At 38.1% G+C, this 15,182-nt stretch overlaps 2 protein-coding genes across 4 annotated transcripts in view; one reads left to right on the top strand and one right to left on the bottom strand.

Annotated features, from left to right (window-relative positions):
• Window positions 1-3,588, top strand: part of dpy19l3 (dpy-19 like C-mannosyltransferase 3) — a 66,720-nt gene extending 63,132 nt beyond the window's left edge. For all 3 annotated transcript variants that reach the window (XM_047151696.2, XM_017459307.3, XM_017459306.3), the window contains one exon: window positions 14-3,588. In XM_047151696.2, the coding sequence (XP_047007652.1) occupies window positions 14-202 (189 nt within the window). In that variant the 3' untranslated portion in view covers window positions 203-3,588. The remainder of the gene's footprint in view (window positions 1-13) is intronic.
• A 561-nt stretch (window positions 3,589-4,149) lies between these two features.
• Window positions 4,150-15,182, bottom strand: part of si:ch211-186j3.6 (neural-cadherin) — a 265,014-nt gene continuing 253,981 nt past the window's right edge. The window contains exons 32-33 of the mRNA XM_017458309.3: window positions 8,551-8,705; window positions 4,150-6,847 (exon numbers count right to left, since the gene is read on the bottom strand). Coding sequence (XP_017313798.1) covers window positions 6,293-6,847; window positions 8,551-8,705 — 710 coding nt within the window. The 3' untranslated portion in view covers window positions 4,150-6,292. The remainder of the gene's footprint in view (window positions 6,848-8,550; window positions 8,706-15,182) is intronic.

Below are 15,182 nucleotides of genomic sequence, written 5' to 3'. Positions count from 1 at the left end.
TTTATTGCCTCAGATCATGGACGGACCTGGAGAGAACGACCCTGACCTGGTTCCCGCCTCTCACCCACGGTTTTGCCAAGCAGTAAAGACCGGTGATCCGCCCTATTCCACCCTCTTCACCCGTGTCTTTCACAATAAAACTTTTAATGTCTACAAGTTAAAGAAATCAAAGAAGAAAGGCAAAAAGGATGGGGGTGTGTAGACGAAGGACAGTGCCTCCTCCAAATCAGCCACCCGCCTCGTTGCTGCCTGTGAGGAATGTTTAGTGAGTGAGTGATCACAGTAGGAGTGTATTGTGTGTGTGTGTGTGTGTGTGTGTGTGTGTGTGTGTGTGTGTGTGTATGTGTGTGTACGGATACCTGATTAATCCAGTGCAGGCAGATGATGTGTGGTGCGTATGAGACTCTCTAAAGCAACAGGAGCTCATGTTTAAAGAACAGCAAGCGAGACAGTGAGTGAACATGAGATGAAAAAACATTTTTTTTCTTTCCCTCGCCATCTGTTTTTCCTTCATCCTCACTCTCTCGACGTGATCTAATGCATTAAACATGTTTACACATATGTTACTAAAACATACTTATTGAACAGAAGCATGTTACACTATGTCCTTCTGTTTTCTCTACAATTTTCTTCTATTCGTCATGTTCTGAATGAGATGTGGGGGGGATGTGGCATGGGTTTCCACAAAAAAAAGAAAAGGGAAAAAAAAAAGAAACTCCATGTGATAGTCGGAGAATCTGTCTGAACTATCGAGATAATTGTTGTCATTACACTGTAGCTGGAGTCATAGCTCACTGTCGGAGCACGTTTCCATGCACATGTCCACAAGCGTACATCTGCTGCTCTTCTAACAGTGACTAATAAGAGGCAGACTTGATCACGGGTTCAGCAGAAGTGCCATAAATTCTCACTGTAATGCCTAACGGCTCTAGCACTGTGAATATCATTGCTTTTTTGTTCCATTTAATTAGCTGGAGTATAATTTAGTGCTTGGCACATCGCCATGAGCGATGGCAGAAGAACGATGAATTCGATTTTTTTTGTTGTTGTTTTTTTTAAATGTAAAGACTATTGTGTAAGATTTTAACTGGATTAACAAATGCTGGTAGATTTAGTACGAATATACGACATTCACTTGCATAGATGACACATCTAAAGTGTGAAACAGCTACAAAAAATCTTTATATACAGGGTGGTGTAATATATTGCGTGTTATTTGCAAGAAACGAATCCAAACTAATGGTGTTACTTGTTTGTTTTTGTTTTTTATTATTATTGTTCCATTAAGTTTACTAAGTCTTTTATGAATTTGCTATTTGCAAACATTTTCCCAATCAGCCCATTGCAGCACCCAAAATCTAAGCACAATTCAGCGCAATTTAATTTGAATGTGTTCTTTGGCCTGTTTTCAGGCCTAGGGTGCTACTGAAATATATTCAGTTAGGGATTGCATCATCATGCCCTAAATTAATTCTTTGATGTTCTTCACAACATCTGTAACAGAAATCCTCAGTGGAATACATTCATACATAGACCCGCTTGGTCATTTCATAAAGAGATCCTTAGTTCATGCTGTGTGAAATCAGCAGGTCGAAATAAAGCTGTGTGTTATGATAGAGATAAGGTACGAGAGCCCTGTGTTTTATTACTGCACTCACGGCATTGATTACAATGGAACATTTCAATTTAACGCTCTGAGGCCCTGATTTAGTAAAGGTGTGCGTGTGTCAAAATGTGCAAGCTGATTTAATAAGAGCCTCCGTGGAGGATGGTGTTCTTCGAATTAGCAAAATAACATGTTCATTTTATGTGTTTGCCCTAACAAATATGCAGTTTGTGGCATTTTTTTTTACCTAGAAGTGCAAAATACAGGGTGTCTTTACAAATGGGTTTGTCTTACACTTGCAGTGTGATTTTTCTAACCTAAAAGTCACAGTGGGGTTGACAGTTACAGAGACAAATTAATACAACCGAATTTGTGAAAGGCAAAATATATCCATTTAAGAAACCTTGATATGGGGAGTGTTTATCGAAATTTTACTTTAGTATCTCAGAATTATAACTTAACAGTACTATGGTGAGTTTGAACTACATATCCGCCATTTATTCGTGAAAAGATTTTTATTCACATTTACAGTTGAAGTCATAAGTTTACATATGCCTTATATACTGTAAATTGTTCATTTGTTTGTTTTGTTTTTTTTATTTAGTCCTGCCCTGAATAAGCTATTCCACATAACATATGTGTGGATATAGGACATAAGACACAATAATAACTGAATTTACACAAATGAACCAGTTCAAAAGGTTACATACGCTTAATTCTTAATACTGTGTGTCGCTAACTGGATGATCAATGAGAACAATTTACACCGATGATCCTGTTAAAAAGTTTGCACCCCCCTGGTTCTTAATGTATCGTGTCGCCTTCTTGAGCATCAGTGAATGTTTGCACCTTTTGTAATAGTTGTGTACGAGTCCGTTAGTTGTCAACATCTCAACATCATAGAGCTGCTGTTGGAAAGAGGTCAAATATGCAGAATATGCTGGAAGAAGCAAAGCACGTGCAGGAGCTGGAGGGTTTTTCTGAAGAACAGTGGGCAGTTTAACTGCTCAGGACAAACAAGAGACTCACGAAAAACTATCACAAAAACAGTCGTTGATCATCCAGGGAACGACACACAGTATTAAGAATTAAGCGTATGTAAACTTTTGAACTGGTTCATTTGTGTAAATTCAGTCATTATTGTGTTTTGTGGAATATATATATATATATATATATATATATATATATATATATAACATCTATTATGCAGAATAGCTTTTGCAGGGCAGCACTACATTTGTTTGTTTTATTTTGCTTTCACGTTGTATTTTGAACAGTTTTTCCTGTATTTAATGTGATGTGTAATTATCCACAAGGGTGAACAAATCACTAGGGATAATCAGATTTTGTGTACAGGCTATTAGTTTTTTACATGTAGCACTGTGTGACTCTATAACATACAGTTGTGTATTTGTGGTAATAAAGATGCTATCCAGTCTCAAATAATATCTTTACAGTATGCGTGATATGAGAACAGAACAGCACAGCTCTCAGGCATTATGAGCCTTCATGACGTTACTTTTTTATATAAATACTATGTGCTACTTGATTGTATAATTATGCATTTCCATTCATCTGCTTCATCTGATCTAGCCAACTTGCTCACCATTTCTTTATTATGTTGATCACTTTTGTAGCCTATTTGATTAGGCTAAAAAATTTCTGGCCAATCAAAACATAAGAATGGGCATTCCACTTTCCCAGTAGGTTAGCTATTGGAGATTTTAGCACTTATTTGGTCTTATTTGGTCTGGTAGTAAATCAGGGTCTCAGTCATATATCTGAGATCATTATTTCACTTGTCAGGATGGCAAAGGGACATTATATTTGTTTTGGATCCTCGGGCATTGTTCAATGAAGGTGCTAAATTGCACTAGCTTGATCCTATAATGTTTTGAGTGTACGAGTAGTTATAAAGATCCTCATATAAAAGCTTAAATGTTTACCTTTTGTGTTTTCTAATAAAAGGATTTGTTCGTTGAGTGCTCCGTCTTGATTCCTTCGTTGTTCAAATTTCAGACACCATGACATCTTAAATATATGCAGCTCAAGCAGGCACTAATAAAGAAAACATCTCATTGTTATTCTTCCCAAACGATTACAAACTGAACACTGCTCATTATCGTTTGTGAGGTTTTTCATTTTTTCCCCTGTTTTCCCTTAGTATTGAATGCTAAATTAAATAATAAGGCACAGACACACACACAATTTTACCCTAATCAAGCAATTCAGAGTGTATGCAAATTTATATATGCAAATTGGAAATGACCTCAACCTTAGACACATCATCATGCTACAGATATTTGCATATTGGAATCTAATAGGCTCTTGTATTTTATGATGCAGTACCACTTCCATGCCGCATGTTAGATTTCCTAATGAAATTTACAGATACTGCTTTCTGTGTTTTGCATTTTGACCAATATCCCCAATTACAATAATTCTCCCCCAGAAAACATTTAATTATTAATACAAGAGAAAGAACTTAAATAGTGGCCTTGAAAAATAAACAGATATAGAGATAGATAACACTGAAACAAGAATAGTAGTAAATAACTTTATTCATTGAGAAAGAAAAATGCAAAACGTCAATATATTTTCATCCACTGAAAGAAATATGCTTTAAAAAAGGAAAATGATAAAATACAAGCTCACGTTCAACAGCAGAAGCTTGATATCTTGATATTCCTCAAATGGGATCTTGATATTTCTTTGAAAAGCAGTAAGTTTCTTTGATATGTACAAATGAGGTAAAAACAGCTCACAATATGCAGTACTATATATTCACCACAAAAAAATATGCTTGTGAAATTAAGATGACACTGATCTGTCTGAGATGATAGAAAACCTGGGAGAACATTTATGTCTCTCAAATATTATTTTCACCTCACAACTTTTTTTTCCCCCCTCTTCAATCGTGTTATGAGGATGAATCTGAACCGCAGTCCTGTTGGATCCTTTATCTTGTCTGTGAAAACGCGAGTACCGTTTCCGAGTTTATGTTGCTGCCTCTGGAAAAATTGGCACTTTTGAGATCCTTAATAAGAGTGACGACTTTTCCACCGACTTCTCCATCTCCCATGATGCTTTGGTTTGCAGCATGACAGTGAGCAATCAGTTCGTATTAGGATTAGCGCTCTGATGTCTTTTAGCACACTCCTACACACCACAGCTGCACTGTCATGCTCCATATTAAGAGCTGCACAACAAAACCCATGCCGGAATGAATGTGAAATAAGAAAAACGATGGAGAGTCAGAGGGGGAGAAACATAACCTCAGGATGCATAGAGTACAATGTTGGCATTTGCGACCTCACAGGAGGAGGCTCTGTGACTTTTCTATTTTCCATTTAAGATGGGCAAAAAGCGGCACAACAAACTTTCACGCCTTGTGCTGCTTCATGAACCCATTAAAATGGGCCGAGTTGAAATTCTTAGTGTCAGAAGCTAGAGGTTCGCTTACCTCCAACTTTTATTCAAAATGTTCTGGGCTGAATTCACCTTTATACTGAGGTTCATCAGGTTTCTCAGCAGGGTTCCGTGATGTGACAAAGGGAAAAAGTATTCACTTTCCAGTTATAGTTCTTTTGCCAGGAGTAAAAATGCCACACACTGTGCAGGTTTTTGTTAAGGACATAAAGCTTCCTAAAGGGAGCAAAATGGAGTGGAACCTCACCAGTCTCATACCACCGAGAGCAGCTCCTTCATATGAATTCAAGTCCCAACACCACCCAATAATGTGAACCAGTCTCGAAAAATGACATATGCACGTATATTCATGAAATGTATTTAGCTCTTTCATATAAACATTGTAGTAAAGGCCTCTTTAAAAACCTCATCTACATCCTCTGGGTTGCTCCAACATGGACCTCCACCTCCTGGGTCCCAAACACATTTGTATTCCGACTCTGCTCAAGAGATAGGGCACAATTTGTATTCCCATCCAACATTGTAGAAAAGGCTGAACAATAAGCCTGCTCTCAGCCTCATTTTCTTTAGTGCTTCGTACTACATCCTCCTCATTTTTTTTCACAGACACTCCTTCCCTCCATCTGAAGGGGAGTTAAAATTTATGAGGAGAGTGGTGTGAATGAAAAAATAAGCTGTGACCGAGTTTGGAGGGTGTAACTGATGAACGTTGCGGGAACTTTGACAGCACAAGTAGTAAACGCGTTTAGAAAAGCAAACCAAGGAAGGCCATAGAAAAAAAAAAAGATCCCATCTTAAATTTCCAAGCAGTTTCCCATTTTATTCAAAACACTTATAGAATGCAGACATGTAGGACAGCACATAAGAAAAGATCAGAGTGTGAGGCTTTTCTCCAATCGGACTGAAAGTTAACGGATGCTATCACTTTCCCTCACTGTCACCCACGAGTTGCGGCTGAAAAGTGTTTTTTTTTTGCAGGGCAAGAATAAGTGTCATATATGGACGCGTATTTTTTTGACTGGCATTTCCCATTTGTGGCTCATTGATAGTCCAGGGACACCAGGCTGTCTCCGTTTCATTCAGATCTCAGGAGAAATGTTTTGTAAAGAATCACAATCCCGGACAAGGACAGAAAGCAAAGCGGACCTTGTTGGGCTTTACAAAAAAAATTACATAAATTCCCTGTGATTCTGTGTCCATCCCTGACGCTCACATTTTCCAGAAGTGTAGTCATTCTGCTGCACATACAAAGAGCGCTTAGAGGTCGCTAGCCTCCGCCCTCTCATACAGTGCTCGAAGTTTATCGAAACGTGGCCCCCAATCTTTGAGGCACTCGTGTCCAGCAGCGTTGCTCTCATCCAGACCAGCTGAGCTGAAGGAACTGAGTGAACCGGCTGGAGAACCTCCGCCTTCAGTAGAGAACACCTGAAGAGAGTCAGCGGGTGCAGAGTCTGCGTGTTGCTCGGCATCTCGGATGATCTCGCATAAGTAGCGTGCTAGGTCCTGGCTGGAGAAGGACAAGCTCTTGCGGGCAAGCTGGGTGGTGCGGGCAGCTGCAGGGGCGGCACACTGGCCCTGGGCAGGAGCGTGGTTCAGGGGCACGTCTCTGCGCACGGTTGTACTACTGGACGATACAGAAGAAGTGCTAGTAGCTGTTGGAGCTCGGGATGGTGGGTCTGACTGATGGAGGTGGTGTTGTTGCTGCTGGATGGGGGCGTGATAATGATGGAGGGCTCGAGAGCGACTGTACTGCACTGACTGGGCTGGACTTGGCTGCAGGGACTTCTGCAGTTCTGCCATGTCATAAGCATTCTGAAAGAAATGAAGAAAAGAATGAGAAGAAAATTAAGAAATAAACAAGGTTTATTTGAAAGACATATCCATTAATTAAGGTTAATACAGCATGCTTTCTACAGCAGTTCTTTTTAATGTCAGCATATGAAATATGTAACATAAACAACTCTTGATCCATTGGCTAATAAGAGCAGAAGAAGAGACACTGGCAGCGTAAGAGGCTCTGTGTCTTCATTACAGAATGCATTCTTCTGTTAATCATTAATGACATAAATCCTGACTCATGCCACTAATGCCTGATTAAGCTACTATGAGTGCACCTGTTTTTCCACCTGAGAGAGAGAGAGAGAGAGAGAGAGAGAGCGAGAGGAGCGAGAGCGCGAGAGAGAGAGAGCGAGAGAGTAGGTGTACTCTGATACTTCGGCATAGTGGAATTATTGTATTGTATTGTATTGTATTGCAGCTGTATTTGGACTTAAACCTGGAGTGGGTGTGGCCTAAATCAGAACGGGTATTTGTTTATTTGTTGTTGTCAGCATGGTCGGTGAATTCTGGCTATGGATCAGATTGTTGTTATTTTTAATCCTACTTTCACAGTTGCTATATTTGCTGCTACCTGCAAGTGATACTTTCTAATTAATTTAGTTGGTTAGGAACTTAGTTTGCAAACTAGCACGTTGCTATATATATATTTTAAATCCATGTCTCGTGGGGTTATTTTATATTATACTAACTGCAGGGTTTTTTAGACTGATAGTACTCTTAGTCCGTGACCTAGTGAATCAGTATGAGTACATATTTATTGAAACTTCAAGCACTTATGTATGTCCCTCTGGATAAGTTGCTCTGGATAAGGGCACCTGCTAAATGACATAAATGTAAAATGAAAATTTAAATATAAACAAACTAGTAGCCTGGCCAACACAACCCAGACCAGGCAATTTAAATATTCACAATGTAGAAGTCACAATGTAAATAGATTCACGGTCTTTGCTTGTCTGCAAGCTTCATATCTGACTGTTTATTCTGAATAATGTATTTGTATTCAGTTACATCCCAAATGTATAGAGCAGTGTGCGTGCCCCAGGTATGGTTGTGTGATTACCTGTTGTTTGAAGACTCAGGTAAACAAAAGGCAATCAGGATGTGCATGTGGTAATCATGTTAAACCTTGTGTTTCACATAACATCTGTCTGAATGTGGCGATGAGATGACGTACAATTATAGCCTAGACAAACCAGTATATCTACCACCTGCTGACATCAGTTGGCGCATTTCTTCTCACTCAGTGGCAATGCTTTATAGTCATCACTCCCTTCCCCACCCCCCCATCATGGGTAGAATAAACTTTTAGAGCTTTCTCCCCAGCGCATACACTTTCACAAAAAATGTCATGGGTAAAATGTCAAGCTGTCACGGTATCTTGAAACGTTCAGCTTTCAACAGTTTCGAGTTGGCATGAAAACCCGATCGGGTGGGCTGCTGATGTTAAAGGTTGCCGTGGAGACAGTTCCACATGAGCCGTCATGGCAACTGTGTTTCGGTCAGACTTTTTGGACGTCCCACCGTAGGTTGTCATAGCGACATGAGCCACTTATGTCTAACTTTAACATTCTGGCTATGGCATGGTATGCTGAAAAAAAATGCACACTTTCACAGTCATTGACAAGACGTTGCATTGTTAACAGTTTTAATCGAGCAGTCATTGAGGAAGCATTCACCTGATCTTCCTCACCCCCTCCTTCCTCGTCATAGTTGAGCACGTTCTCGCGGATGTCCTCCCAGCCATCATGATGAGCGGAAACATGGTACACGCCCTCCTTCAGGCCCTTGTAGCTCCGCCAGCGTGTGTATAGAAAGATCCCCAGCAGCAGAACTGCAGACACACACAAACACACACACACACATGAATGAGAAAAAAAAAAAAAAAAAAAAAAACTTCTCAGCATTATTCCATGATGACTTTGGCCATTCTGTGCCTGATCGTTACCATAAAACTCAAGCTAATAAGGTCAATGGAGTCCAATCGTAGGTCAGGGAACACTACTTTTAAGTTTAACTGCTACCTTGGAGCCAATTAAAGAGAGTGATTATCTTAGCTTTATAACCTTTAACAGTGGACTCTGTAAACTGTTAGGTGGGAGCACATTATATAAGCATCAAATATTTACCAGCAGATTGTTGGTGTTTTCTGTAATCTGCTTGTTTTATTGGATGGTTTCTTATATTCCTAATCCATCCAGAGTGGCTAACACTTTACAATAAGAGTGCATGAATAATCATGTACTAATACCCGAATTGATACTAACTTAAATATGAGCTAATGATGAATTTAAGGCATGTACTAATTACAAACTAGTGAAGAGCTAACCTTAACGTCGGTAGGGACTTAACCTTAAGTAGGTTAGTACATGTTTGTTAGTTAATGTATTAATTAACACAAGGGTAAACTGAATCAGACAAGCTTTATAAGAAAGAATATGAATTAAAGGTGAAAATTTTCCAATTTTTTATTATCAAACAGAAAGATGCACTAATAATAATAATGAATAATTGAATAATTAATGATTTAAAGCCGGGAGACTCATTTGACTAAGACGCAGTAAAGCAGTCAAAATAAACACAGCAACATCGACGACTAAAAGACTAAAAAATAATCTTATAAGAACACTGGTTTTAAATGTTAATAGATAATAGTGTCTGATAAATGAATAAATGTAACTGTATTAGTTTCACGCTTGTGGGCAAAGGAGCAGTGCCCCAGGCCCTATAGCCACCCAGAGCATGTCCTAGTACTACAGTGGGATTTGAAGAGAAGTGGATGGAGAATGATGCAAAATGGATTGAGATGAAATTATTGGTTTTTATTATTAGTGTGTCTTTCTACGTTAGATAAGGAGAATCAATGTAAATTATGAAAGTAATCTAGTGCCAATCCACTGATGTTTGTATACACCGATGCAAATGGCAAATTATATAAACAATTTAAAATGATATTTAATTCATATTCTTTCTTATAGAGCATGCTTGATTTAGTTTACCCTTAAGTGTTAATTAATACATTAACTACATGTACTACCATGTACTTAAGGTGGTCATTATTCACAAATGAATTCATGTCATGAGTCATGTCATAGTTAAAGTTAGCTTTTCATTAGTTTGTGATTAGTACATGCCTTAATTCATCATTAATTCATATTTAAGCGAGTATTAATTCTGGTATTAGTGCATGATTATTAATGTACTGTTAATGTAAAGTGTTACCCAGAGGGTTGTATCAGAAACATGTGGAAATACTGCATGTGCATTAAGTAGGGGTGTAATGCAGAGGCTTGTAATGCTATACAATTAGACAGAGGGGTACTTTAGTATCTACACACACAGGTATAAGCACAGAGGCAGTAATGATTTCATTACTGAAACCGAACTCCCTGTCAAGATCTAGCCTCAACCGTTTCCAGACTCACACTGGCCTTTACGGTAGATTATTGGTATACAGTACTGTGCAAAACTTTTAGCCACGCTATTTTTTTTTTTAGTACAAACTTTATTATAGATTTTTATTTGATGACTTCTATATTATCCAGTCAGTACAAAAACATGTTATATTTCCAAAAATTAGTTTTACAGCACAAAATTAAACGTTACAGAATAATGTTTGTATGTCAGTAAAGAAAGCAGCATATTAAGTGGTATGAGACACTTTTTAGACAAAAAACTCAATGAAGGCTGCTGGGTTTTGCTGCAAATATAAGAAGCAAGAGCGACAGTCAAAGTCTCCAGAAGAACCGTGACTGGTTCTGCAAGACACTCAATAAAACTTCCAGATCATTTCCTTATAAAACTGCACTAACTGTACTGGAGACTGCTGTTTTTAATTAAAGTTTACTGTTTACTTCTCTTTATAGTATTTTTTTTTTTTTTTTTAATGGAGACACATTTAATTTCATTATTTTCGAAGGCATCTTTGCTCTACAGCATTTCTTTGCATGCGCCTAAGACTTTTGCACAGTACTGTATACACTCTGAACCTCAGTCTTCTTGCATTCTGAGCTTCCTCCAGCATTCTCACTCTCTCCCTCTCCTCTTGCTGATTGTTTTTCATAAGATTTCATGGCATTTCTCCATCTCTCTTTTTTCTGATGTCCCCTTTGCCTCTGAATCATTCTGTTTCTCATTCTGTTTCCTTCTCTGTTCCACTGAGGCTTTGTTCATGTAATGGCTGCTTTTGGACATTGAACACACAGCTACTAGTAAACCTTCCAATCTAATCCTTAAGCAGTAAAATCAGTTAAACAATACTTGCTGCCATTAAAACTGTTCAAACTGTTATCAGTGATAACCATTTAAAACAAACACCAGGTGCTGGAAAAACATTAAGCTTTTTTTTTTTTCCAGCCATTTTCAATTATCCAAATGATCATGACAAAAACACTCATTTATTGTGCCAATGCCTGACATCTCCCAAAGAATCAGGAAGCCAAGCAATGAAATGACTTATTTATTTATTTATGTATTTATTTATTTATTAATTTAGGTATTTATTTATTTATTTTAAATCTCTCTGCTTTGGCAAATGTGCTTCACATAAATGAACATCAAGTATCTCCTCTTTAGAGATTTGTCATGCTGCGTTGGTGCCAAAGGAAGGTACTTACCCAAAGCCACAAGACATTTTTAGCTCCATTTTCTCCCCTAATCACTGCAAATAGGATTTCTGGCTCATACTGAAGGAGCAGTTTAAAAGGAGAGCAGTGTGCGTTCAAAGAGAAAGGTGGAAAGCAGTCCACTAATTGAATCGTCTTTCAGATAGAAACCTTTTTTCTCCTCCTTAGTCTTTCCACATTTATGAAAGCTGGCTGTATCTGAACCACTCACTCTGCAGTGCTTATCTGAGAGAAGCAAGACAGTTGTGGTGATATCAAAGTCACAATGTGGCATATGGTTTGTGTTAAAACTGTCCTGAATCGTTTTTTTTTTAAAACACATTTTAACACATTGTGTGAGATTATGACAGGATGTTTGGTTAGCCATAAGGAGAGTGTCTCTGCATGCCTATCTAACTCAAATGACACAGAAGCGGGTGGATGTATGTTCAGAGAAAGCAAGACAGTATTCCATATTTTTTGTAGACTTTGGCTAAACAGTCAACAAATTATGTTGTAACTTAAAAGAAATGATTAGACATACTAGGGCATATGAATACATTATTCAGAATGAATGATGTTTTCTTAATGTATATATATATATATATATATATAAAGCTTGCCAGGAAGGTTGACAGTAGAGACAAAGGGTGAAACTAGGAGTGTGTAACAAGGAAAAGGAATGAATGTCAACACTGGATTTAGATTGGTTACTCATTGATTCTTAGTAGTTGCCTGGTCAGGGCTGAGGTGATTTAAATCAGGCTGATAGTTTGTTCAAGTTTTGGGAAATAGAACTGACTAAATTTGTTAAAATAATTATCACAGCCAGGTACAAAAAATTTAAGAAACAGTTCTGACCGCCAGCCAGGAAAAGCCGAAGAAAACGTCCCCTAAACTTGAAATTTTTTACTTAGGAACTCGGGGTAGACTTCTATGAGTTCTAACTATGATTTGTTCCGAGTTCACACTCGATGATGTCAAATCAACATGTCTGTGCACAGCATCAGAAGTGATCAAAGTAGCACGTCCTGCTCAGAATTATTGGCACCCCCGAATTTAGAATATCTTCAGAAATAAATGAAACGAAACAATTTTGTATAATCAGAATATTTTAATAACATGTCCAAAGTTATTAAACAACAACAACAACAACAACAAAAGGCTCTCATATAGTGAAATTAAAAATACGGACAGGAATATACGATGGACACAATTATTTACACCTTTTACTAATATTTGGTTGCAGAACCTTTGGCAACAATGACAGCCTCTAAATGTTTCTTGTGACCATATAGGAGCTTCTTGCACCTGTCTCTTGGTATTTTCTGCCACTCTTCCATTGCTATGTGTTCAAGCTTTTTTATATTTGCAGGAGTCCTTTATGCAATGGCAGATTTCAGCTCTCTCCAAAGGTTTTCAATGGGATTTAGGTCAGGATTCATTGCTGGCCAGTATAAAACACTCCATCTTTCCTTGTCAGCCATTCTTTTGTGCTGTAAGATATGTGCTTCAGGTCATTGTCCTGCTGAAAGACCCAAGACCTTTGCCTCAAACCTAGTTTTCTGGCACTAGGTAACATATTTCACTCTGAAATGCCTTGGTAATCTTCTGATTTCATCATTCCTTTGATGCATTCAATGCCTCCAGTACCAGAGGCAGCAAAGCAGCCCCACAACATGATAGAATCTTCACCTTGTGTTACTTCAGGTAGGGTGTTCTTTTCCTTATGGGCTTCATTTTGTTGCCTGTAAACAAGCTGATGCTCTGCATTCCCAAAGAGCTCTACTATGGTTTCATCTGTCCATAGAACATTATCCCAGAAAGACTGTGGCTTATCTATGAAAGAGTTTGAAAACCTTACTCTTGCCCTTTTGTGCCTTTCTTTCAATAGTGGCTTTCTCCTTGGCCTTCTCCCAAGGAGCCTTACTTGGTTCAGTATGCGGCATATGGCTGAAACCACCAATCCAGATTGCCCCAGGTCAGCCTGAAGCTCTTTAGATGTCTTGCGTGTTGTTTTTTCCATGGTCTGCACCAACCTTTGCAGACTTCTATCATTAAGTTTCTTCTTAGCACCACATCCTGGAAGCATCTTAACAGTTTTGTGACTGTGGAACTTCTTGTGTTACGTTCTCCAGTGTATTTCTGTTTGCTCAATGTGCCATTCATGTATCTAGGTTGGTGGTGGGATGGGTTTCTTTTGCCCCCCCCCCCTGGCCCCGCCTACTGTATGCGTCACGTTCCAGCTTGCCACTGGATGATCACATCTTGTCCACGCCTGTTCCTGCCTTGTGCAATAGGATTGGTTGGCTGCACGTTTCCAGAGGTGTACTTAAGCCTTGTCAGTCTCCATCCTGTGACAGATCACTGTCGTTGCTTTGTGTAGTGAGAAGTGCTTTATCTATGTTGATTTAGCCTGTGCATGACCTTTGAATTTTTAATTTCACTATACGAAAGCCTTCTTGATGTTCAATAACTTTGGACATGTTATTAAAATATTCTGATTATACAAAATTGGTTCATTTGCATTCTGTACTTACATTTCAGTGGTGCCAATGATTCTGAGCAGGACTGATATATATATATATATATATATATATATATATATATATATATATATATATATATATATACACACACACACACACACACACACACACACACACACACACACACACACACACACACACACACACACCAGTATTTGCTTTAGATCAATCAACATACTGTGCAGACATATTTGCTTGTTAAATCTCTAACACTGACTGTGCAGTTTGCTGTTTGGTGAGTACAACTCTCATCAGAGTAAGCTTGCTAGTTTGTTGCTAACAAAAGATGAACATGGACTTGTCCATGCTTTTTATTGCATTTTGTACCTTGAGGGCATGGAGGTTGAAAATTCTGTGATTACAAAAGGTGCAAACATTCACTGATGCTCAAGCCACAGGGGTGTACAATTTTAAACAGGATGATTGTGGTAAATTGTTATTATTTTGTCTTCTGGAAAACATCTTATGTAGCTTCTGAAGGGCAGTAATAAATGAAAAAAATATATAAGATCTCTAAACAAAAGATACACAAAGGTTCATTTGTATAAATTCAGTTATTTTTATGTCTTGTGGACTATATGTAAACATCTGTTATGTGAAATAGCTTATTCAGGGCAGATTCTACAAACATGGAGGAACAAACACATTCACTTATCCAGCCAGAAACATATTGAGATGTCTCCACCCCCAACTGAACTGTTGGTTCGACTCTGCCTATGTAGGAGGAGCTTGATCAGGTCTGACTCTTTTCAGACTTTTGTTTCTAAAGAGAGAGAGTCATACTTATTAATATTAAAAATAATAACTACCCAAGCACGATTTAAAAAAATCAAACAAACAAGCGCAATAAAAAAAAAAAGTCAGTCCCACACACATATCTAGTTACGAACGAAAATGAACTTTCCAGTGTTTCTGGGGGCAAAGTGATAGGTTTCATATTTAAGAAAAAGTTTTTTTATATAAAATAAATAATAATCTAACCTTTGTCTCATGATTTACTGCTGTTTCTAAGCGCATTCTAAAAGCTTGTCATGTGAAAGGTGCTGTAAATAATATTTTATAGACAGAACTTTATACAGATGGAACAATTTAATCGAATAAAGCAACAAACCTACTAAAGAAACGATGTGTGCTTGCAGCTACTAGAGCCATTGAGGT

This window comes from Ictalurus punctatus, chromosome 27, assembly GCF_001660625.3.
Source record: "Ictalurus punctatus breed USDA103 chromosome 27, Coco_2.0, whole genome shotgun sequence".
Taxonomy (NCBI): Eukaryota; Metazoa; Chordata; class Actinopteri; order Siluriformes; family Ictaluridae; genus Ictalurus; species Ictalurus punctatus.
This window is presented reverse-complemented; position numbering and strand designations above follow the sequence as displayed.